Below are 22,773 nucleotides of genomic sequence, written 5' to 3' on the forward strand. Positions count from 1 at the left end.
CACTGCACATACAAACTACCCTCCGTTCCCTTTCTAACATACACACCGCGTGGAGGGTGCATCACAATTAATCTGGCAAAGTGGTCCAGCTCACAAAAGACATACTGAATCTCTGTTTTGCTCTTTCTTATTGGCCTAAATCTTATGTTGTGTGGAGGACAGTTTGCAGTTAGCAGCATCTGAGCCACATAGCTTGTGTACTTCTGGTCGTAAAACATGTATCTAGTGTATTTTGTGCTGGAACCTGATCAAGGAATCTGAATAATTGTCGACTGTCCATGACCAAATAGGGACTACTATTGAAGATGTACCTTGACTTAGTGCTGCAGTTGAACCTTTTGCATTTTTGTAAAGGAGATTTGGTAAAGTATCTGGATGTAAACTTGCCTTGCCTTGAAACAGATGGTGCCTTCACCCGCTATTCCATTGAAGAACTCTTGCCACCACCATCGTTTTAAGGTTGAAGCGGAAGTCCCCTTCCTAAGTTCGAAGCATGCAGTGAATTTTTCCTTTGTCAGAAAGAACAAGGAATTACTTGTCACTTTTTTTGTGTGAAAGAAAAGTCCATAGGGAGAGTACATTCTGGATGGCAAACATAAGAACTTCAGGATGCTAGAAATTAAATGGGTGCAGTAGATTTTCAGGGCACACACCTCACGTTTCAGTTGTCAGGATTGGAAATTCCTCTTTTGTTGTGAGGAAGATTTATCAGGGTGTTTGTTTGTGTTTCATGGATCTGTGCTTTGTCTTTTGCCAGGATTGCTCCAGTTTCTCTGTTTTACATGCAACACACTTGGCCCCTAGTCCATCTTGCCCCACTGTGTTCTGAGGCAAGGGAGCATTACCAGACATCTATACAGAATGAAAATCGAGAACCCTAAGCAAAATCCCACAGAGGCACTTAATATCGCTTCCATATTTTGTCTTACCGCCGGGCATGTTCACCTATTTTTCTCATCAAGGACAGTGAATGAGACTGTCAACTGTCTGCTTTCTGGCCAAACTCTCAAAATAATGCTATAAGTTAAAGAGTCCACTCTTGTGTTTCCTTATATTTGAGCCCTCCCATGTAGATCAGGGCAGGCCGATTTATTAGGGGTATTTAGCATAAAGAAGTGGCCCTGTGTGCTCACAATTTGTAAGGATTTTATTAGTCTTTTATGGTAATAGCTGATTTTTTGTAGTTAAAAGCATCCTACATGTTTATGATCATGAAGTAGATTTTGCATGCACATACTAGTTTTTTTTATGTTTGAGGGGTATATATACCAAAAGTTAAATAAAACAACTGATATTCTTTCTCATTTTTGTTTTCAGTTTACGTTTCATTAGCGGGAGCAGAGATGGAACAGCACGGATCTGGCAGTACCAGCAGCAAGAGTGGAAAAGTATCCTACTGGATATGACGACTAAAATGGCAGGGTAATGAATTATGAATTTCATATTCTGTATGATTTTTTAATTTCAATCATCTTATTTTTTAATACATCATGAAAATTGAGCAGTGTCCTATTGCAACTTCTGTACACCTCTTAGAAGCTTTGGGTTATAGTACACTTTAATGTGACGTTTACTTTACATTACTCACAGGCGTGTCATAAAAGAATAAACCCAAAACGAAATGAACCTGCACATGAAATGTTCTGGTAAAGTAAGAGGAATATTGTCAGCAACATTTTTATTGTAGTTGGTATAACAGAACTGTACTGTAAATTGGAAAGTATCAAAGGTAAAAGTAGCTGTGCGTGTACATCTCTTAGCCATTGGCTTACTCTAGCCTCCTCCTTTCCATTGTTTCACAAATGATCAGAACAGTCATCAGCTGCAGGCAGGACCTGAAATGGGATCCCCAGATGAGATCTGCCACTTTTAAAGTTGTAGTTTGACCCTGTTGTAACCAAACATTCTCACTCTGATTCTTCCTATTTTTTGGCCTTTGTTGCCTTTCTTTCGTTGTTTCCCCTTTCTGATTTGTGATTGGCCTAAAACACTTAGAATAAAAATGGCTTCCAAATACCATTTACAAATGGCTTCAAATGTCGCATCTGCCACTTTCCCAGACCAGTTTAGTGTTGCAGGGTAGTATTCAGGTGGTCCGGGCATAGTAGGGGAAGTCCTGGGCAGTATTGCTTACTACCCCTTCCCCCCACCCCCCCCCCAGTGTTTTCCTTTATGTAGGCGAGGAGCTACAGATAATTCACTCAGCTCCAGTATTTGCTAATAGTCTGGGCCTGTTCTTCCTCCTTGGTGCTGCTTAGTTCCGGCAGGGGCCAGGCTCTGTGCCTGTCCTCAACCACTGTCCCTGCAGTAATTTCACCTGGTGCGCATTTACACACAAAGAAGTCAGTTAGTGTCTCTGAGACTCAAATTATCGAGTGCGGGGATTTGGTTATTCTTGACTGGGTGGCATTGGGCCACTCATAATGGCAAGGTGCAGAATTCCATCTGGAGTTACAACAACAGGTGGAATACTATCACTTGTCAGCCAGCTCTTGTTAGTGGTCAAATGATTTAGGCTATCCCCTGCAGGCTTCATCACACGCTTCTTCCCAATTCATTCTGTTAACCAGTTTTCTAATAACTCTTTCTGAATATGCAGTTTCTCCTGACTATGGGGGATCGAAAAGTATTGCTTGCATAGCCAGTGAATTAGAAGCCTTTCTTTCATTGCCTTAATTGATAACAAAGACAATGGTGATCTGTATTCTGGATCGCCCCTATTTCAAAAGACACCTTTTCAATTTGAGTGCAAAGATGGTGTCCCTTGTGAAGTCCATCTGCAAAATACATAATCTCACAAATCCATCTTTAAACCACATTGCCAGTTACTGAGGTGTGTGAACATGGAGAAGGAAGTGAGCCTCTTCTTAAAAGAAGAGGTCCGATTTTAAATTACATTGTGTCCTCTTGTCTTCAACATGAAGTATAAGAGGTAGCCTTTTTCTGTACCTGTCATCAAGGTGTCCAAATCAATGGTATGTTTAGGATTTTTGGGGCCAAGCACAGCACATTTTGGGGCCCCCTGTTTGGAACAACTTTAACTTCTATTACGTATTCTCTGCTAATTCAACCCCTCTGATGCCAAACAATATTCAGTTTTACGTAAATTTTCAGAAATGCTGTCACACTAAAACAGATGAACTATGTGTCGCACAGTGCCCCAAAAATCCTTAGGAAGATGCTGGGTAGAGAGAGGGAAAGAGGTAGAGGCAATCAGAGAGAGAGGAGTGACTGTGATAAAGAACTATTCACAGGTGAGATAAAAAGATCACTTTCTCAGGTAATTGCCCACTTTGCCCATGCCGTAAAACATCTCTGGTCCAAAACCCAAATTTTTCTAACGTGTTCCCAGCCACTAATCTCCCAGAGATATGAATACTATATTTATAAGTGTTATCTTTCTGCTCATTCACACTATGTGTATAGGATATTAACCAAAGGTTACCTATATAGGACCGGTTATACAGTCCCTTACTAATCATGTTATTTACCTCACTGCTATAGTCCCATTAAAATCATAACTAGAATTGTAACTTCAGCTTCCATCAACAACTCAAAGCTTAAGTGAAGTGTTTGTTTAGTAAATCCTTCTTCACGTTTCTGTCACACTAACTTTTTATTATCAGAGTGTTGTATGAAGAATATTTGTCCCCAGATGCACATTAGAACTTTGTTTAAAATGCTGCAATCATTTTAAATGACTATACTAATAAACGTTAATTTCCTTAGGGATAACTTGCCCTTGGCTGAGGACAAGGCAGCTAAGCTGAAAGTCACTATGGTTGCATGGGATCGATTTGATACATCAGTGATCACTGCAGTTAACAATTTACTGTTAAAAGTGTGGAACTCCTACACAGGACAACTACTGCATAATCTATCTGTGAGTAAATGAGAAGTAACTGCCTGTTCATTAATTCATATTTTTTCAGTATGCCCGAAAGGTGCCTTTTCATTGTGATTTTTTGGTACACAAAAATATATTAATTTTAAAACTGCTTTAGGTATAAAAAAAAGTTGATTTTAAGTTGTTAGAAAACCTTGACTGTGCAGCTTGATAGGATTAATACTGTGCATAGATAGGACACACAAAACTTGGTCTGCGTATATCTGAAAGAAACACGTTAGTTAGATTCCTCACCTTAGAATATCCCCAGGCGTCAGACTGGATCCGGAAGATTTTTGTAGCAATACCCCTTGCGCGTCGCTAGGCGTCGTCTGCGGCTCCGCGTCCGTCGTTGGCGTCGTGCGCCGGAATGACGTCGTCGGAGTACTTAGACGCCGCCCTCGCGCGCTGACGTCAGTTCTTCTTTTTTCCGCGCCAGTAAGCGCCGATCCGGGAGAGCTACCCCTTTATTCAATTTTTGACTATCTTTTTCGACTCTTTTTGGTCACTTCTCGACTCTGGTGCCGGTAGGATGCCTGGTTTCAAGGCCTGCGACCCTGTAGTGTCACGCTTTCTTAAAGGCATTACTCACACGTTCCCTCCTGTCCCTTTCGTAATGCCTCAGTGGGACTTGAACCTTGTCTTAACATTTCTGATGTGCGCTCCCTTTGAGCCTCTTCACAATTGTCCTCTTCGTCTTCTCACTCTTAAGACTGCTTTCCTGGTAGCCATCACCTCGGCTAGACGGGTGAGTGAGCTCCAGGCTCTGTCGTCCAAGCCTCCTTTTCTATCTGTTCATCCGGACAAGGTTGTCCTTCGGCCTCGTCCTTCCTTTCTACCGAAAGTGGTGACCCCCTTTCATCTTGGGCAATCTGTCACCTTGCCCACCTTCTTTCCACCTCCGCATCCTTCCAAAGAGGAAGAGCGGCTCCACCGTCTGGACCCAAAACGTGCGCTCTCCTTTTATTTGGACCGCACGAAACAGTTCCGGGTGGACGACCAGCTTTTCATCGGCTACGTGGGTGCTAAGAAGGGAAAAGCTGTGCACAAACGGACCATCTCCCGGTGGGTCGTTTTGTGTATAAAAATCTGTTATTCCTTGGCAAAAAAGGACCCTCCTGTTGGGCTGCGAGCCCATTCTACTCGGGCCACGGCGGCTACTACTGCTTTGGGACGGGGAGTCCCTTTGCAGGACATCTGTCAGGCGGCGACGTGGGTTTCGCTGCACACGTTTGCCGGGCACTATTGCCTAGACAGCCAAGTCCGGAGGGATGGCTTCTTTGGCCGTTCTGTCCTCCAGGACTTTCTGGTGTGATCTTGGTTCGCAGACCCACCACCGGGGATGGTATTGCTTGGGTATCTATTCTAAGGTGAGGAATCTAACTAACGTGTTTCTCTCAGATGAACAAGTTACTTACCTTCGGTAACGATGTATCTGTAAGAAACATTAGTTAGTTAGATTCCTCACCGACCCACCCATCCTCCCCGTTCTGCGAACTGACATCTAGGGTTAAGGTTATCCTTTTCAGGGCCCTAGATTTTTTGGCACCTGTGTCGGTCTCTTGCATGGCTCTGCGTTCCTGGCGCGGAAAGCTATGTACAAGAACTGACGTCAGCGCGCGAAGGCGGCGTCTAAGTACTCCGACGACGTCATTCCGGCGCACGACGCCAACGACGGACGCGGAGCCGCAGACGACGCCTAGCGACGCGCAAGGGGTATTGCTACAAAAATCTTCCGGATCCAGTCTGACGCCTGGGGATATTCTAAGGTGAGGAATCTAACTAACTAATGTTTCTTACAGATACATCGTTACGAAGGTAAGTAACTTGTTCTTTACACACACACACGCGCACACACACAATCTCTCTCTCTCTCCCCCCCACGTCACCCCCAAATGCGCTTTCTCCATGTGCTTAACAGAATTACACCAAATTTGGAGAAAGCTAGATCTAGGTCCAGAGAGTGTGATTTGGTGTAAATCCATTCAGTAGTTTCTGAAAAATAAGGTTGAAAAATGTGTATATTTCATACCGCGAATGATCCGAAGAGCCAAGAGATCTTGCGATAAGATCCGATTGGCTTCCACCACATCACCAAAGATGTGGTAGAAGCCATTTTAGGACTGGGGTGCTCCTGTCCCATAAGAAATTAAATAAAGAACTAAAAAAGCTGCATCTTTTGTGGGATCAAGGCGGAGGATCCCCAATGCAGATTCTTTTTTTAATTATATATTTTTTTAAAATAATATGGCAGTCTCCAACTTTTTTGTGTTTTTTTTTTTTTTTTTACTCCCAGAGTGGGCAGCGCATACTCTTTACTGAGGAGAGGGACATGCGGCCCCCCTTGCCAAGCCTCAATTAGGCGCCGGGGACTCGATTCCTCAAGGCTGGTATAATATTAAGGGGATGGGGGGTGCACATCCACCCTACCTAAGCCTTCGCCAGATCCGAACACCTACATCCCTGAAGCCCATGTATTATTATTAAGGGGACCCACCTCTCCGAGCTTTTGGCAATCTCTGGGAACCTACCCCCCGGGTTGTGTGTTTATGTATATTTGTATATACACATATATATATATATGTTTTTGTGTGTGTGTGTGTGTGTGTGTGTGTGTATATATATGTATATATGTCTGTGTGTGTGTGTGTGTGTGTATATCTGAAAGAGACAATTAGTTATAGATTTCTCACGTTAGAATTACCCCCGGCGTCAGACTGGATCCGGGGAATTTTTGGTCCGCAGTATCCCTACGCGTCGAAAGGTGGCGTCGGTCGGCTCCGCGTTCGTTGTTGGCATTGTGGTCGCCGAGATGACATTGCTGTAGCTACTTAGATGCCGCCCTGACATCACTTCTTTCTTTATCCACACCAGCCAGCACAGATCCGGAGAGAAAGGTACCTCCAGTCACTTTTTGACTGACTTTTTGCGGACTTTTGTCGACGTAGTTTTTGAGTCTTTGACTCCTGGTGCACGTCAGGGATGCCTGGTTTCAAGGCTTGCGGTTCTTTATCCACACCAGCCAGCACAGATCCGGAGAGAAAGGTACCTCCAGTCACTTTTTGACTGACTTTTTGCGGACTTTTGTCGACGTAGTTTTTGAGTCTTTGACTCCTGGTGCACGTCAGGGATGCCTGGTTTCAAGGCTTGCGGTTCCTGCCGACGGCTGATGTCGGTGACGGAATCGGCAAAGCGTGTGCTTGTTCTGTCTGGAAACCGACCACAACTCCAAGTTGTGTTCCGACTGCTGAACCATGAATCCGAAGTCTTTGCAGGCACGGTCCAGAAAGCTTCTCGAGGCCCAGCAGTCCGCTCCGCGCCGCTCGAGGGCCCAGTCGTGTGGGAGGTCGAGGGACCGGTTGCGGAGTCACCACCACCACCAATCTTCCCCAAGTCTTCGCACTCCTCCGGTAAGTCGAAGCACAAGAAGAAGTCGAAGAAGCATTACCGTTCTTCGACTTCTCCCCGTACGTCGGCCGATGCGACGAGGGATGCGGGCGGCGTCCCTCCTCCGGCTCCGGGTGCGGAGCCCGTTGGGTCGACTCCGGGTTTCCCTCCCTACCCAGGACCCGGTGCGACCCCTACCCAGCTTCGGAGTTTCTACGAAGCGATTCCTCAGTACCATCTCATGTTGGAGGATCATCTGGCCCTTCTCCAACAGGAAGTTACGGCTCTCTTGGCCAAGGGAGCCATCGAGCGAGTTTCTGCCCCAGAAGTATGGCGTGGTTGCTATTCCCACTACTTTCTGGTGCCCAAGAAGGACAAAGGCCTGCGTCCTAACTTGGATCTCAGGAACGTCAACCGCTTCCTGCGGAAGGAGACGTTCAAAATGGTTGCGCTAGCTCAGGTCCTTTTTGCCCTCGACCCTGGAGACTGGATGTTAGCTTTGTACTTGCAGGATGCTTACTTTCACATTCCTGTCCTGCCGGCCCACCGGCATTACTTGCGGTTCACGTTAGGCCACGAGCACTTTCAGTTTACCGTGCTCCCCTTTGGCCTTACCAGCGCCCCTCGCTTGTTCACGAAAGTCATGGCAGTTGTCGCGCCTCATGTGCGCATATCAGTGGTTCCAGTCTTCCCCTATCTCAACGACTGGCTGTTGAATGTAGGCTCGACCCAGGCTGTCGACTCCCACCTCCAGATTACGGCTGACCTCCTACATTCGCTGGGTTTTCTATCAACATGCCGAAGTCGCACCTGGCTCCTTCTCAGATGCTCCTCTTCATTGGAGCGGTTCTGGACACAATGTAGTATCCGGTCTATCCTCCTGAGCAGCGAGTATGGGATATTCAGGCTATGATTCCCATCTTTCAGCCTCTATCCCAGGTTTTGGTCAAGGTGACCCTGCGCCTGCTGGGTCTGATGGCCTCCTGCAGGTGGATCATGCCAGATGGCATATGCGGGCTCTGCAGTAGGACCTGAAGTTCCAGTGGGCACAGCATCAGAGGAACCTGTCCGATTGCGTCCAGATCCCTGAGGGCACTGCATGCCAATTGCAGTGGTGGCCAACAAACTGGGTCAACAGCAGATCCCTCCCCCTTACCCAGTCAGTCAGTCAAAGAACTTTATTCGGTTACTAAAAACCATAAAAGCAATACAAAATACATAAGATAACATTAAAAATTCAGTAAAACGGATTTAAGAAGTGATTGCAAATCCTAAAATAAAAGGAACATATCAATAAAAATGAGGAGTGCCAAATTTACAAATGTCAGGTTTGGTGATTGATCTTTGTGGCCAGACTGATTTTCTTTTGTCTAGCGGCTGCTACCAAAAAACACGCTACACCATATGTAACCTGTACCGAGTTCAACATCTGTAAATATAATAGAGCCGGCCGTACCTGCGCAAAATTTAAGTCTTTCAGAATAGGAAAAAGAAATTTTTTGCGGGCCACCAAATAATGATCACAAAGCATCACTAGGTGCAGGGTATCCTGTGTAGAGAAAAAATCGCAGGAGCAGGGTGGGGATTCTTCTGGGATACCCCACTTTGTATACGAGCCAAGCACAAGGTGTATCAGATTGAACCTGAACCTTATAAGTAGAAAACGATGATATGGTTTAGTAACATATTTTAAATAAGGTTCCATGGCCAAAGACGACGAAAGTTGGTAGAGTGATCTTACCATTGGTTTACAAAGCTCAACCGTTTCCCTCTCAGCTTCCAACATATTTCGAAAGTGCTGCTTGACCCACTTTACATCTTCTTTTTTAAGGTTCTGTGGAGAAGAGTACATATCCGGGCGACCTAGCCTAGCGCATGCCGCTCTAACATACGCTAGCCAAGGTATACTATCTGCTTTGTCCAAAGACATGCAATCTTTTAGAATGCAGTGGTTCAATGTGATCTCCTCGTTTGTCCAGGTTTTAATCCAACATAACAGTGGGGACATTTTTAGGAGATCGGTGACATAACCCAAACCTATTTCGTTATGTATTGAATATGTGGGGGATGATTTCGGGAGTGATAACAAGGCTCGTATAAAATTGTTTTCTACGATTTGAATGCCTGGGGCTGAAACGTAGCCCCATATGTCTGCCCCATAGGATGCAATTGCCACACATTTGGCTCTATAAATACAAGTCATGGCTTCCATGGGTCTCGAACCCAATCTTTTAGCAAAATGCATAAGAGCTGTGGTAGATCTACTTACACCATTCTCCTTTAACTTTAGTTGGGCACCCCAAGTTCCTTTCTCATCAAAAGTGACTCCTAAGTAACAAAAAAAGGGTACCCTCGAAATTGGGGAATTGTTACAGCTAAAGGCCCTAATCTTCATGTTTTTCCTCCGTGAGCCTGTAACCATAACATGGGATTTAGTGGTGTTGATCTTTAGGTCCAAGGCTTCCATGAAACCACCAAAATGATCTAATAATCTTTGCAGGCCCGTACCAGTCCGAGCTACAAGGACGGCATCGTCCGCATACAGCAGTACCGGAATGGGTAGCCCCCCCATATGCGGTATGTCCAAGGTAGCTGAATCCAGGGATTTCCCCAAGGAATTAATATATAGTGTAAAAAGGAGAGGGGCCAGAATGCAGCCTTGTCTGACCCCTCTTCCTGACCTAAACTTCGCAGTGCATCTCCCTTCCCTTGTGACCCTAACCGAGGCCGACAGATTTTGGTGAAGGTCGTGCAAAAAATTAACCAAGGTGCTATCCAAACCCATGTCTCGCAAAATAATCCAAAGTTTTGAGCGATTTACCAAATCGAAAGCAGAAGATAAGTCCATAAATCCCAAATAAAGAAGCCCACCCTTCGCCACAGTGTATTTACTAATGATAAGGTGAAGGTTTAAACATTGGTCCATGGTCCCTCTATGTGCTCTGAAACCGTACTGTAAGTCCGATAGGGTCCCGCTCTCCCCTAGCCAGTCCCCCATTCTTTGCAAAATAACTCTGCCCAGAATCTTAACGGCAGAGTCCAACAGGGAGATTGGTCTATAGCAGGCAGGGTCCCCCCTATTCCCTTTCTTAAAAATAGGCACGATAATGGAGGTAGACCAGGAGGAAGGAAAACCAGCTGCAGGTATCGCATTAAACACATTGGTTAGTATTTTTGACCAAAATTGCGGATACTGGATGTAAAGATCTGCAGGGACCCCATCCGGGCCCGGGGCCTTATGTTTACTTGTATCTTTAATCGCCCTCTCAACCTCAGTGATGTTAAACTTCAGGTGAGGTGTAGCATGGGTACTGACTGATGGCGTTAATGCTGTGGATTCATAAATCTGTTTAAAGTGGCCAAGCCATCTTCCATCTTCGATCACACAGTCCATATCAGTTTTCCCATCCTCGGAAAAGAAAGGCTGGTTCACCAAGGCCCAAAACTTTTTGCTATCTCTCAATACATCAGTGGATAGTAAACTATCCCAAGCTTCCTCCTTAATTTGGTTTTTGCGATTAGTGACTGCAATTTTGTATTCTTTCCTTAGTTTGGTCACTAAGGGCCTATCTCTGGGTTTATGTTTTAATGCTTTCAACAGGGCACTGTGTTTTAGCGAGCAATCCTTGTTAAACCATTTAAAGATCTTCTTGTTCCTTAGAGCGCCTGGCCTTAACTCCAAGTTCTTAGAGATCCTTGTACATATTTCCTCATACGCTACCATAACATCAGAACCAGGGGCAGTTGGATCTAGGCACACTGCCAAATTAGCCTCCGCCTCTTGGGCTAATATTTGAAAGAATTGCTCAGGGACAATCATCCCCCACTTAAGGCGCCTTCCCTGATCCTTAGTTATCAGAACATTTGGAGCTGCCACACTTGTTGATCTGCTAATCCGGAAACAATCTAGGTCCAGCACTAAGAGGACAGGGTGATGATCACTGAAACTAGCAGTAACAACCCTATACTCACGTGCCTTAGACATGACCCCGGATGATACAAAAATATAGTCTATGACAGTATTGGCGTCTCTCCCAATAAATGTTGGAGGTCTGGGTTCACTTTTGCCCTGCTCAATTTCAAATAGATTTAAGTTTGCAAGAAAAGTCTCCAGGCACTCACCCTCGTTTGTGTGTTCAAAATGGGGAATGCCCTCGGTCGGTAAGCCCCCATATCTATCATTAAAACAATCTCCCTCACAGGGATGAATGTTAAAATCACCCAGGATTACCATCTCTGGGACGGAATTGCAATCTTGTCTATAGACTGACAGGAATTCTAACAAGGAGGTCAAATGCTCATTCGCATGAGAAACCTCCTTGGAGTTATAAAAATTAATGATCAAAAAAACTTTAGTATCAGATAAAATCCACTTCACAACTAACGTATTCATGGGTGCGGAATCTAATTTTTTAAAGACCCCCGTTAAGTTCAGAGAACATAGTGTAAGTAAGCCACCCTTTGCTCTGCCTCTCGCTCCTGGCACTGCTGGGGTTGAAAAACTACAAAAACCATCCAATGAGAAGCTTCTAGTGGTATCCCATGTTTCTTGGATTGCCAAGACGTCATATTGTTTTACAAACCCTTGCCATATGGGGTCTTGAGCCTTTACATTTAAACCTGCCACGTTCCAGGTTAGAAATTTGCAGTATGATGACTCTGCGTTAGGGGGGGTAAGCGCACCCCGACAACCACCCTCCGCTGGGTCTTTATCAGGAGTATAAGAAGTGTTTAGTTTAATCAAATCCTCCATAGCAACAGCCTTAATTGGTTGAGTAGGAATAATCTGGGAACTCCGATCAGGTTCCAAGCTCTGTGTTTGTCAGTCAACCCAATCTGTGGTTGACAGACATTCAAAACGATTAGCTATTGGGAAGTGCGAGGGATTTTCCAGACCATTTGTAAACTGTTGGTAATGATAGGGTTGGCTGTAATGTGAACCAACATGAGGGCCGCCTTGACGTAGTCTACCTCTTCTACTCCTTACCTGATTCCATCCCGCATTCCACCCCTCCTCCCACCCATGGGGTTGTATCTCCCAGGGGGGATTAGATCGTTGTCTAAATTTACTGTCATGTGGTCCTTTTAACCAACTCCATCGGTTATCAACTTGATTTTGTGGGAGGTAAAAATAAGACAAAGGTCTAGCAACCACCGTGCTCGTCTGGAATCTAGGGGATCCACTACTACAAATAAACTCTACCACCTCAGTATTCTCAAAGGTGACCACTACACAGTCCCCTTGTAGGTTTTTTCTATTGCCTCCTACCCACGGAGCTCTCTCAATCATTAAAATATTGCACGGTATGTTTGGCGGGAGAGGATAATTTTTAGATAGCCAATAACATACTTTATTTTTTAGGGCCTGATACGATTCAACTTCTGGCGAAGAGATTTCAGTAACGCCAGTGAGAATAATTACGTAAGGGCAGGCATCAGGGGGAAGATGGATGTTTCTACGGGCCATGCCCTTGGCTCTATCGGGTGCATCAAAATTTAGAGGCTGTGATAAGTGATCACTTAATGTAGCCTGAGCGGAATTGCTCTTGGTTGTTATCAGGGATTGATCTATTTTCTGAGTTTGATCGGTTCTGGGGGCTTTTATAATAATGCCATCCTGATTTATAGCGTTACTGGAATTCTTGGGGGTCATTTTTGCGGTCTCCAGCGGTTTGTTAACAGCCACCGAAGGCTTATTGCCCTTTTTAGCTGGAATAATAACCTGGGCAGTTCTATTATTCAAGGTGAAGCTAGGGGCACTTATGTCCTTATGTATGTTTTTTAGGACAGTTTCCAAACAGCGTAGTCTAGCCTCTAAGGGTTCCAGCAGTATTTTTAACATATTAAAAATAGTGGTATTACTCATGCTTGAACCATGGCCCTCCTGTAGTGGAGATTTTGCTGAGTTGCCCGCTTCCCCGGTCAACTCCAGGATTTCCTCCAGGCTATGATCGATAATAGTATCATCAGGAAGGCTCAGGGGTAAGCCACTCTTAATCACATGCGATCCCTCTGTGGAATTGGGTAAAGCTACTGGCAATTTATCCATGTTAGGGGGGTTAGGGGGAATTCGAACCTTCTTTCCTTTATGAATAGATGATTTGTTGGTTTTTCGAATTTGCTTAGGGATAGCCCCTTCTGTCCGACCCCTTTCTTTTGTGACGGATATATTGTTAGAGGTATTTGACTCGCTTTGTTGCACTCCGCATTCTGATGGGAAATGGAGGTTAGGAGAAGCCTCCAGATCCTGCGAGGTGTTTAAAGCGTCAAGATCCCCAGTCTCTCCAGTACTATGTACTAGGACCTGTATATCTGTCCGAGAATCAGTGTTGGGTGTCTGTGCCTGTGCTATAAGGCCCAAGGAGGATCGTTTGGCCATGGCCAGGTCTTGGGACACTCTCCTATCCATTAAAGTTATACCCTCATCAATTAGTGCATGAGTGCGAGTAATAAAATCATCCAAGGTTCCTGTAAGTTTTTTAGCTCCTACAGCGGCCATGCTTCTGGTTTCACGACAATTCATGGCCTATAATCCTACCAGTAAGGGCACAAGGGAGCGAAGTACAACCGACTAAGGGTTATGGCCCAGCCCAGCCTCCTCTGGCCTCTGAGGGCCACAGAGGGCCCGCCCTTTGCCCGGGCTTCGTTCCGGGCCTCGTACCGCGCGCGTACCGCTAGCGCGCTTGGGCGTAGACCGAGATAAGCCCGGGGGAGGAGTAGGGGGCGTGAACGGGAAGAGGAACCAGGTGAGCAGAGTTAGTGGAGCGCAATGCTCCGTGGTCCTCGCAGTCCCGTGGGTTAGTCAATCAGCATCCAGCCCCCAACAAACAGCATAGCGTCCGATACGTTGAAGAACAGCAGAGAGTCCCACCGTTGAGAAGCCCCAGCCAAGGTTTTATACGCTTTGAGGCCAACGAGCGGCTCCCGCGCAGCGGGGGCCGCGAGGCGTGGCAGTGGAGGGAGGAACCAGGCGGGAAGAGGAACCAGGTGAGCAGAGTTAGTGGAGCGCAATGCTCCGTGGTCCTCGCAGTCCCGTGGGTTAGTCAATCAGCATCCAGCCCCCAACAAACAGCATAGCGTCCGATACGTTGAAGAACAGCAGAGAGTCCCACCGTTGAGAAGCCCCAGCCAAGGTTTTATACGCTTTGAGGCCAACGAGCGGCACCCGCGCAGCGGGGGCCGCGAGGCATGGCAGTGGAGGGAGGAACCAGGCGGGAAGAGGAACCAGGTGAGCAGAGTTAGTGGAGCGCAATGCTCCGTGGTCCTCGCAGTCCCGTGGGTTAGTCAATCAGCATCCAGCCCCCAACAAACAGCATAGCGTCCGATACGTTGAAGAACAGCAGAGAGTCCCCCCTTACCCAACCAGAGTACATGGTGGTGATGGATGCATCACTCCTAGGGTGGGGCGGCCACATGGGAGAGGCGGAGATCAGAGGCCTCTAGTCTCTGGCAGAGTCCGGGCTCCACATCAACCTGCTGGCGCTACGGGCGATTCGTCTTGCACTCAAGGCATTTCTTCCCTCTTTCCGGGGAAGCGCAGTCCAGGTCATCATGGACAACACCACCGCCATGTAGTACTGCAACACACAGGGCGGGGTGGGGTCGTGGACCCTATGTCAAGAGGCCCTTCGTCTCTGGACATGGCTGGAACGTCGAGGCATATCACTGAACGCCAGGGTGGACGAACTCCGCTGCAGGTGCATGATGGATCACGAATGGCGGGGCGTAGCTTGCAGGCTTATGGCGGCGAACGCGTGACCTCGGAGCTCCGGGCTGGCCCATTGATTTATCCGCTGTGTAGTGAATCCCTGGGGAGTTGATCTCAGCCCCTGCCTGGCAGACTCGGGACGCTTAACTGCAGCGGCAGCCTCGAGGAGATTTCAGCTGAGGTGCTCAAGATGGCCCAGAGCGATAGCAGCCCACCGTGCTACTGAAATATCTTGGGTGAGAAGCCCTGGGGCCTGACTGACGGAGTCCGGGAGGTCGGGGCTGGCATTGCTCTGAGGAGGACACGCTTCGGAGCGCTACGAGGTCCCTGCGGCGCTGACGACCATGGCGGGTCCCTGGTGAGATTGATAGGGGAGCTTTGGCGCAATCAGGCCTTGTGACGCAGATTAATTGTACCGGGCGGTGTTGATTCTTGGCTTGGATCGCGTCGAGTTAACCACTGTGCGGGAGGACCTTGGGCTGGACCCTGGATCGCTGTTGGTGTTTGTGGGTGAGTGATCTCCCACGTGCGCTGGGGAGAGTTGGACATTGAGTCCTGGGGGGACTTCCCTCCTCACCTCTCCCGTGGACTGCCTGTTAGCGCCGCCTGTTTGGGGAGCAGACGCGGGCCCTGCATTGCTGGGGGCAGACCTACCGGGGGCCAGAACTAGACTGTGCAGGGAAGGTGCGGGGCAAACAGTGGCCCCCGGGCGCTCTAAATTATTGACGGGGCGGCTGCTTGCTCTCTTGCCCGGAGCAACCTGCGAGCTGAGATCGCTGTTGGCGCTGTTGAGGGGAGAGCACCCTGGGAGTACTTACAGCCTGGGCAGCGCGGGCTACACAGAGTGCGGGTGAACTTTTGATTGACATTGGTATAGTGCCTGGGGTTAAGTGGCACGGTGCGGAGTGGGGCGAGTGGCCTGGGGTGGTGGGGGGGGGGGTGGTCCTAGGCTCCAATCTGCTCAATGGGCAAGCCTAGGGGAAAACAGGCTCTGGCCCCGCCGGATCAGGATAATTTGGGACAGGAGTAGCAGCGACCGGCTTCGCCTGAAGTTCCCATTGAAACGGGAGTGCAGCAGCAGTCGGCTCAAATACTCCAGGCTATCACAGACTCACGGGAGGCCTTACACCAGGACATTGCTGCTGTGTCGGTGTGTTTGGGGCTGCTGAGGGCCGAGCATACCAATCTGGAGGATAGAGTGGAGCAGATAGAAACATCTCTGGCAACTCTGGAACCGGCACAGAAATCCCTCGCTGAACAGGTGGGAGACGTCTCCCATAGGTTATTAGTGTTGGAGAAAAGGGCCGAGGGCGCTGAGGGGTGCAACTGGAGGAACAACATCCGCGTCTTGGGTCTGCCGGAAGGAGTGGAAGGGGCTAATATGCTCCAGTATCTGGAGGACTGACTCTGCGACAAGGTGACGCCAGAGGGGCTGACCCAATTCTTCACGCTGGAAAGGGCTCACCGAGTTCCGGCCCGCCCGCCGGCGCCGGTACGACCGCTGCGTCCGGTAGTGGCCAGACTCCTTCATTATAAAGACAAGAGACCTCCTCCTGCAGACAGCACACACCTCTGGGCCCTATACGGTGGATAACAGCAAGGTTTCAATTTGCCCGGACTATACGCTGGAAGTCCAACAACGCCGTGCATCTTTCCTGGCCGTCAAGAGAGCCCTGAGGGATGAGGGAATGGAATATTCTTTGATGTTTCCGGCCTGACTTCGGGTTATCCTCGATGGCACAACGCACTTTTGTGATGACCTGACAGAGTCATGGGTTTGGCTCGAAACTTACAAAACAGATTGGAGGCCGGCTGGGGAGCCTGGGGCGTGTGCACCTTCGGAGCGGCTGCCTCCGTGCCACCGGAGGTCGCGGCGGCGTCCTGCCACTCTGAAGACACCCAGCTCTTCCCAGACAGAGAGGGAAAGGACTGAGGCGCTGCGGGTGGTGCGGAACTACTCCGGGACCGTAGAAAGTCATCGGGAGCTGGCACAGAGACGGGTAAGACTCCTGAGGACACGGACAGCAGTAGTGTACAGTTGACACACCAGGCACAGCTGACGAAATTGTTTGATGATCTTAATTCATTTTTTTTTTTTTGAAATCTGTTTTTATTGTTTTAAAAACAAGAACATTCTTTGGCAAATGACACAGTAGGTAAGCAGAGAGTTGATAGCATAGGCAAGGGAGCACCCCGCGACAGAACCCATAACTACTGCGTCAGGACTTGCAATCAGGCTTGTGTGTGAGCACTGTCCCCAGCGGAGCCTACCACGGTCTCTTTGACAGTCTCGTAGTAGTCTCAACAGGAGTAACAGTATTAACCGTACCTCGGCTAGGTTCCGTGGCTATGCGAGGGTGCTACCCGCCTCATTCAAATAGTGAAGAACAGGCAAAATACCCGCAAGGCCCAAAGATTATACAGAACAAAACCTTAACAATGGCAGCATAAACTGTACATACAGGCCCAATACCCTCCCAGTTGTCAGCAAGCCCCCCCGCCCCTCCACACCCCCCCCCAGGGACCCCCGTGTGTGTGTGTGTGTGTGTGTGTGTGTGTGTGTGCCCCGGCTGTGGCCAGCGCTATGCAAGTGTGGGTGTCGTGGCGCCAAGGGATGTAGGAAGCAGTCGGGGGCACGTCAGCATGGCAGGGGGGCATCCCCCGATCCACCCCCACCCGCGCCAGCTCCGTCGGCCGCCCCCTGCAACTCCGCATCGCTCTCCGCGCCCAGGCGTCTGAGCTTCCCCAGCAGCTGCTTCCAGCGGTCCGCCATGGGTTCCCTCCGCAGGCCCAATGTTTCCTCCCTCTGGATGGCGGTCCCCTCAGCCCCGGCCCATGCCTGAAACGAGGCGATCCAAGCCTGCACGCACGGCGGGTCATGCGCTTTCCACCGTTTCGTGATGAGTCGTATTGCTACCACTAGCCCCAGGTCAATGAATCGAGACGTCACCTTATCTTTACGCGGTCGTTTAAAGTGGTGCAATATGTGTTCGGGCCAGTCGAATGGGATGCTGCGACCCACACTCTCTAGTAGCAGCCCGCTGACCGACCTCCAATAGACACCCAACCGTGAGCAGCTCCACAGCATGTGCAGGAGACCCGCCCCCGGCTCACCACACCTAGGGCACACTGCGTCTGTGCGGTGAAAATACCGATTGATTAACTCCGGCGTGAGGTAAGCTCTGTGCACAATAAATAACTGGATTTGGCGGAATCGCAAGTTTCGGGGTATACGCACCGGGCCCTTGAGTATCCTTTCCCACTCCTTATCCTCTAGCGGTCTACCCAGGTCCAAATCCCACTTAGCGCGGAGGCGGTCCAGGCTGACGGACGACAGCTCCCTCAGTGAGGCTGCGAACCAGCGTATCAGGTGCCCTCCTCTCCCCATGACATGCAAGTATTGCATGGTCAGATGCAGGGCGGGTTCCGAGGTCATATCTCCCCACTGGGCAGTCATGCTCGCCATCAGCGAGCGGTGTGTCAGGAACCCCCCGGGCGGGAGCCCGGCCTCCGACACCAGGGTCTCGTATGGTATGAGCTCGCCCTCCCGGTAGAGATCTCCCAACGTGCGCACATCGGCCCCCCACCAATCTGCCAGCATGTGGGCCGTGAGCACCCCTCCTCCACCAGGGGAGCCCTCGAGTGGTATTGCCGGCGCATACGGGGTAACAGCACGCGTGAGGAACAAGGCCCTCCGGAAACACCTGTGCGCCACTTCCAGGAGGAGTGGCAGCGGGCGCGCGACCCTGTGAAGGGGATGGAAGGACCTGGTTATTCGTTCCAGTGAGTAGGGTGCCAACCCCCAGGCCGAGTCATCCCTGCCCCTATCAGCGAGCCAACGGGCCACCCATTGTAGTTGAGCAGCCAGGTAGTAGTGCTCAAAGCAAGGGGCGGCTAGACCACCTCTGTCTGTTGGTAAATACAACTTCGCGAGTGCCAGCCTGTGTCGGGCATTACCCCAGACAAAGTCCCGCAATAGCTGACTAAGCTTGCCAAAAAATGCGGGGGAGATGTACATCGGGAGATTGGCGAAGTAATACAGGAGGCGGGGGAGCATGACCATTTTGGCCAGCGCCACTCTGCCCGTGATCGTCAGTGGGAGTGCGCTCCAGAAGCGTATCTGCGACCTGAGCGCCGTGACTGCCCTCCCCAGGTTCCCATCGAAGAGGTCGGCCGGGCTGCGGTAGATTTGGATCCCCAAGTAGCGGAAGGTGTCTGCCTTCCACTGGACCAGCGTGCCATCCAGGCAGTATCGCGGATCTTCAATACCGGCACTAAAGGCATACAGGCATGATTTGGCTGCGTTTACACGTAGCCCCGAAATGGCGGCGAACGTCCTCAGCAGCCGCGGCAGCTCCTCCGGGACGCGCCCCACGTCTTGTACATAGACTAGCAGGTCGTCGGCATAGAGCGACACGTGGTGGACTGCGTCCCCCAACTGTAAGCCATCTCCCAGTGACGCCCGCAGAGCCACAGCCAGGGGCTCAATCGCCAGGGCGAACAGGAGCGGGGAGAGCGGGCACCCCTGGCGTGTGCCCCGGCCCACCGGTATCGCCTCCGAGACGTGAGGGCCCAGACGGACGCGGACCGTGGGTCGCCTGTATAACAGGTCGACCATCTTCAGAAATTCCCGGTCCAACCCATATCGCAGCAGCACCTCGGCTAAGTAACCCCACTCCAGGCTGTCAAATGCCTTCTCTAAGTCCAAGATAAGGCACCCCGCCCTGGGCCACCTGTGCACTGCCTCAGTTGCTACCCTGAAGTATCGCCGAATGTTCAGGGACGTTGACCGTGCCGGGACAAAGCCATTCTGGTCGGTGTGCACCAGGTGGGGGACCACCGGCGCCAGTCGCTCCGCCAGCACTTTGGCGAGGATTTTGTAATCCACGTTCAGCATCGCTAAGGGACGGTAGGAGCCCAGCTCTGTGTGGTCCCTGTCAGGCTTGGGCAGGGAGACCAGGAACGCCTCCCGCATAGAAGGAGGGAGCGACCCTACCTCTAGTGCTGTGTTATAGAGCTCTCTCAGCAGTGGCGCCAGGGACTCGCGGTACGCTATGTAATATTCCGCGGGCAGGCCGTCCGGCCCCGGCGTCTTCCCAGATGCCATCGATTGAATCGCCTCCCCTATTTCCTCCAGAGAGAGGGGTCCGGCTAGTTCCCCATTGTGTGCCGCCGTGACCTCAGGGAGCTGGACAGAGGCCAAAAAGTCCCCTAGAAGCTGCGGGGGGCCAGTTCCCCTCGCTTTGTACAGCTGCCTATAGTGGTCAGCGAAGGCCCGGTGTATTTCACACTGTGTGTGGACTAGTGTGCCATCTGCTCTGTGGATCGATCCTATAGGGGCACGCCGGTCCTCCTGTCGTATGAGCCAGGCCAGGAGGCGGCCCGCCCTATCCGCCCCAGCATGCGTCCTGGCCGTGTGCGCAGCGTAGTATCTGAAAGAAACACGTTAGTTAGATTCCTCACCTTAGAATATCCCCAGGCGTCAGACTGGATCCGGAAGATTTTTCGTCAGCAATACCCCTTGCGCGTCGCTAGGCGTCGTCTGCGGCTCCGCGTCCGTCGTCGGCGTCGTGCGCCGGGATGACGTCGTCGGAGTACTTAGACGCCGCCCTCGCGCGCTGACGTCAGTTCTTCTTTTTTCCGCGCCAGTAAGCGCAGATCCGGGAGAGCTACCCCTTTTAGTCTTTTTTGACTAAATCTTTTTGATCATTTTTGATCCTTGTCTGTCGACATCTGGTGCCGGTAGGATGCCTGGGTTCAAGGCTTGTGAGGATTGTCATCGACTGATGTCGGTGACCGATCACCACCGCCGGTGCCTCTACTGCTTAGGCCCCGACCACGACGCGGAGTCGTGCAACGACTGTCAGGCCCTGACTTCGAAAGCTAGGCGGGAGCGGTCCCGCAAGCTTCTCGAGCTTCGCCACTCGGCTCCGCGTCATGCGCGATCCCGGTCCAGGAGGAGGTCCAAGGATCGCTCGCGGAGCCATAGCCGACGCCATCGCTCGTCCGGCTCCAAGTCGTCGGGTAAGTCCAAACGCTCCAAGAAGTCCAAGAGGCGACATCGCTCTTCGGACTCCCCTCGCCGGTCGCGCGACTCGGCCGAGGGTCAGGGTGGTTCCACCCCCGCGGCTCCGGCGGAGCCGCAGGTGCCGCGTCCGCCCCCATACCTTCCGGTCCCTGGGGTTGATGCGGCGCCGGCGGAGATCAGTGCCTTCCTCTCGGCCATGAGGAGCCTGGCCCCGCCGTCGACGCCCGCTGGCGCGCCTTCGGGCCCCGCGGACTCGACTGGGCGACCTCGCGTGCCGGCGGCTCCGGCCCCGGCGCCGTCGACGACTCCGGTCTCGACGCCGCAGGTCCCCGCGGGGCCCTTGCCTGGGCCCCAGTCGACGCCGGTTGACCTAGTCACTCCTCCACCGGCGCCGACGCCTGAACCACCGACGCCGTCACCGGCGCCGCCGACGCCGACGCCTGTGACGCCGACACCCCGGTTTAGCCCTCATCCGGACCCGACGCCGGCACGGCGTCCGCCGACGCCGCATCCGACGCCGCTTGAGTCCTACCATCTCTACAGTCCGGTTCCGATCATTCATCCTGTTTATCAGGAATCGGAAGAAGGGGGCGACTGGGAGGGGTTCGAGGACCCTCTGGCTGTTCAGTCACAGCTTTCTCAGGACTGGGCAGATGAACTGGGGGAGGCCAGTGGGCTGGACACCTCGCCAGACACTGGATTCACTTCTCCTCCGACCGTGGCTTCGGAGGAGGGTGCAGCATTTTCTGTGGTGCTGCGCAAGGCGGCCGAGGCCCTCGGGCTCGAGTTGCCTGCCGTGGCTGTGAGGACTAACATCCTCACTGAGGTGCTTCAAACCTCAGCAAGCTCCACTGAGCCTCTGCTGCCGTTTAACGAGGCCCTCACTGACGTTCTGCAGGGCACCTGGTCCAAGCCCTCCACAGTTCCTCCTGTGGATAGGAACGTTGCCAGGCGCCACCGCCCTGCTCCGGGCGACCCCAGTTTCCTGTCCCAACACCCCACCCCCGAGAGTCTGGTTATCCAGGCCTCTACTTCCCAATCCTCCTTCCCGACCGCTCCGCCGGATCGGGATTCCAAGAGACTCGAGCAGTTCGGCAAGAAACTGTTTTCGTCCCTTAGTTTGGGCCTGCGGTCCTTAAATACCGCCTGTCTCTTGGACCGTTATTCCCATTCCCTGTGGGATACGGTGGAGGACGTGCTGCCCCTGTGTCCGGAGGAGGTCCGGACGCGTCTTACCCAGGCTTTGGCCGATGGGAGGGATGCAGCACGGCACGCCATACGATGTGGGCTTGACACCACGGACTCGCTGGGTCGGGCGATTTCAACCACGGTGGCGCTCCGCCGCCACGCCTGGATGCGGTCCACGTCATTTTCCGGGGATGTCCAGACAACCCTCATGGACATGCCCTTTGATGGCACTCGCCTGTTTGGCGAGAAGGCGGACAGTGCGCTGAACCGCTTTAAGGACTCCCGGGCTACGGCCAAGTCCTTGGGCCTCGCGGCTCCGCGGGCGCACACCTCCGCTTTTCGCCCCTTTCGTGGCCAAGGAAGGGGCGCCTCCTCACGTCCGCAAAGCCACCAGCCGCAGAACCAACCTGCGCGCGGTCGCGGACGTGGCTTCCGCCGTGGCGGAAATGGAGGCCGACGTGGTCAGCCCACTTCCACCCCGGCAGCATCCGCCTCAAAGCCTTCCTAGTCCGAGCTTTCAGGCCCATATCACGCCAGTGGGCGGCAGAGTTCGCCATCACCTGCTCCACTGGCGGT

General features: G+C 51.3%; 1 protein-coding gene across 2 annotated transcripts in view; it reads left to right on the plus strand.

Annotated features, from left to right (window-relative positions):
* Positions 1-22,773, plus strand: part of BRWD3 (bromodomain and WD repeat domain containing 3) — a 1,513,493-nt gene that overhangs the window by 243,577 nt on the left and 1,247,143 nt on the right. For both annotated transcript variants that reach the window (XM_085607835.1, XM_085607833.1), the window contains 2 exons: positions 1,318-1,422; positions 3,730-3,883. In XM_085607835.1, coding sequence (XP_085463961.1) covers positions 1,318-1,422; positions 3,730-3,883 — 259 coding nt within the window. The remainder of the gene's footprint in view (positions 1-1,317; positions 1,423-3,729; positions 3,884-22,773) is intronic.

This window comes from Triturus cristatus, chromosome 5_2, assembly GCF_964204655.1.
Source record: "Triturus cristatus chromosome 5_2, aTriCri1.1, whole genome shotgun sequence".
Classification (NCBI taxonomy): domain Eukaryota; kingdom Metazoa; phylum Chordata; class Amphibia; order Caudata; family Salamandridae; genus Triturus; species Triturus cristatus.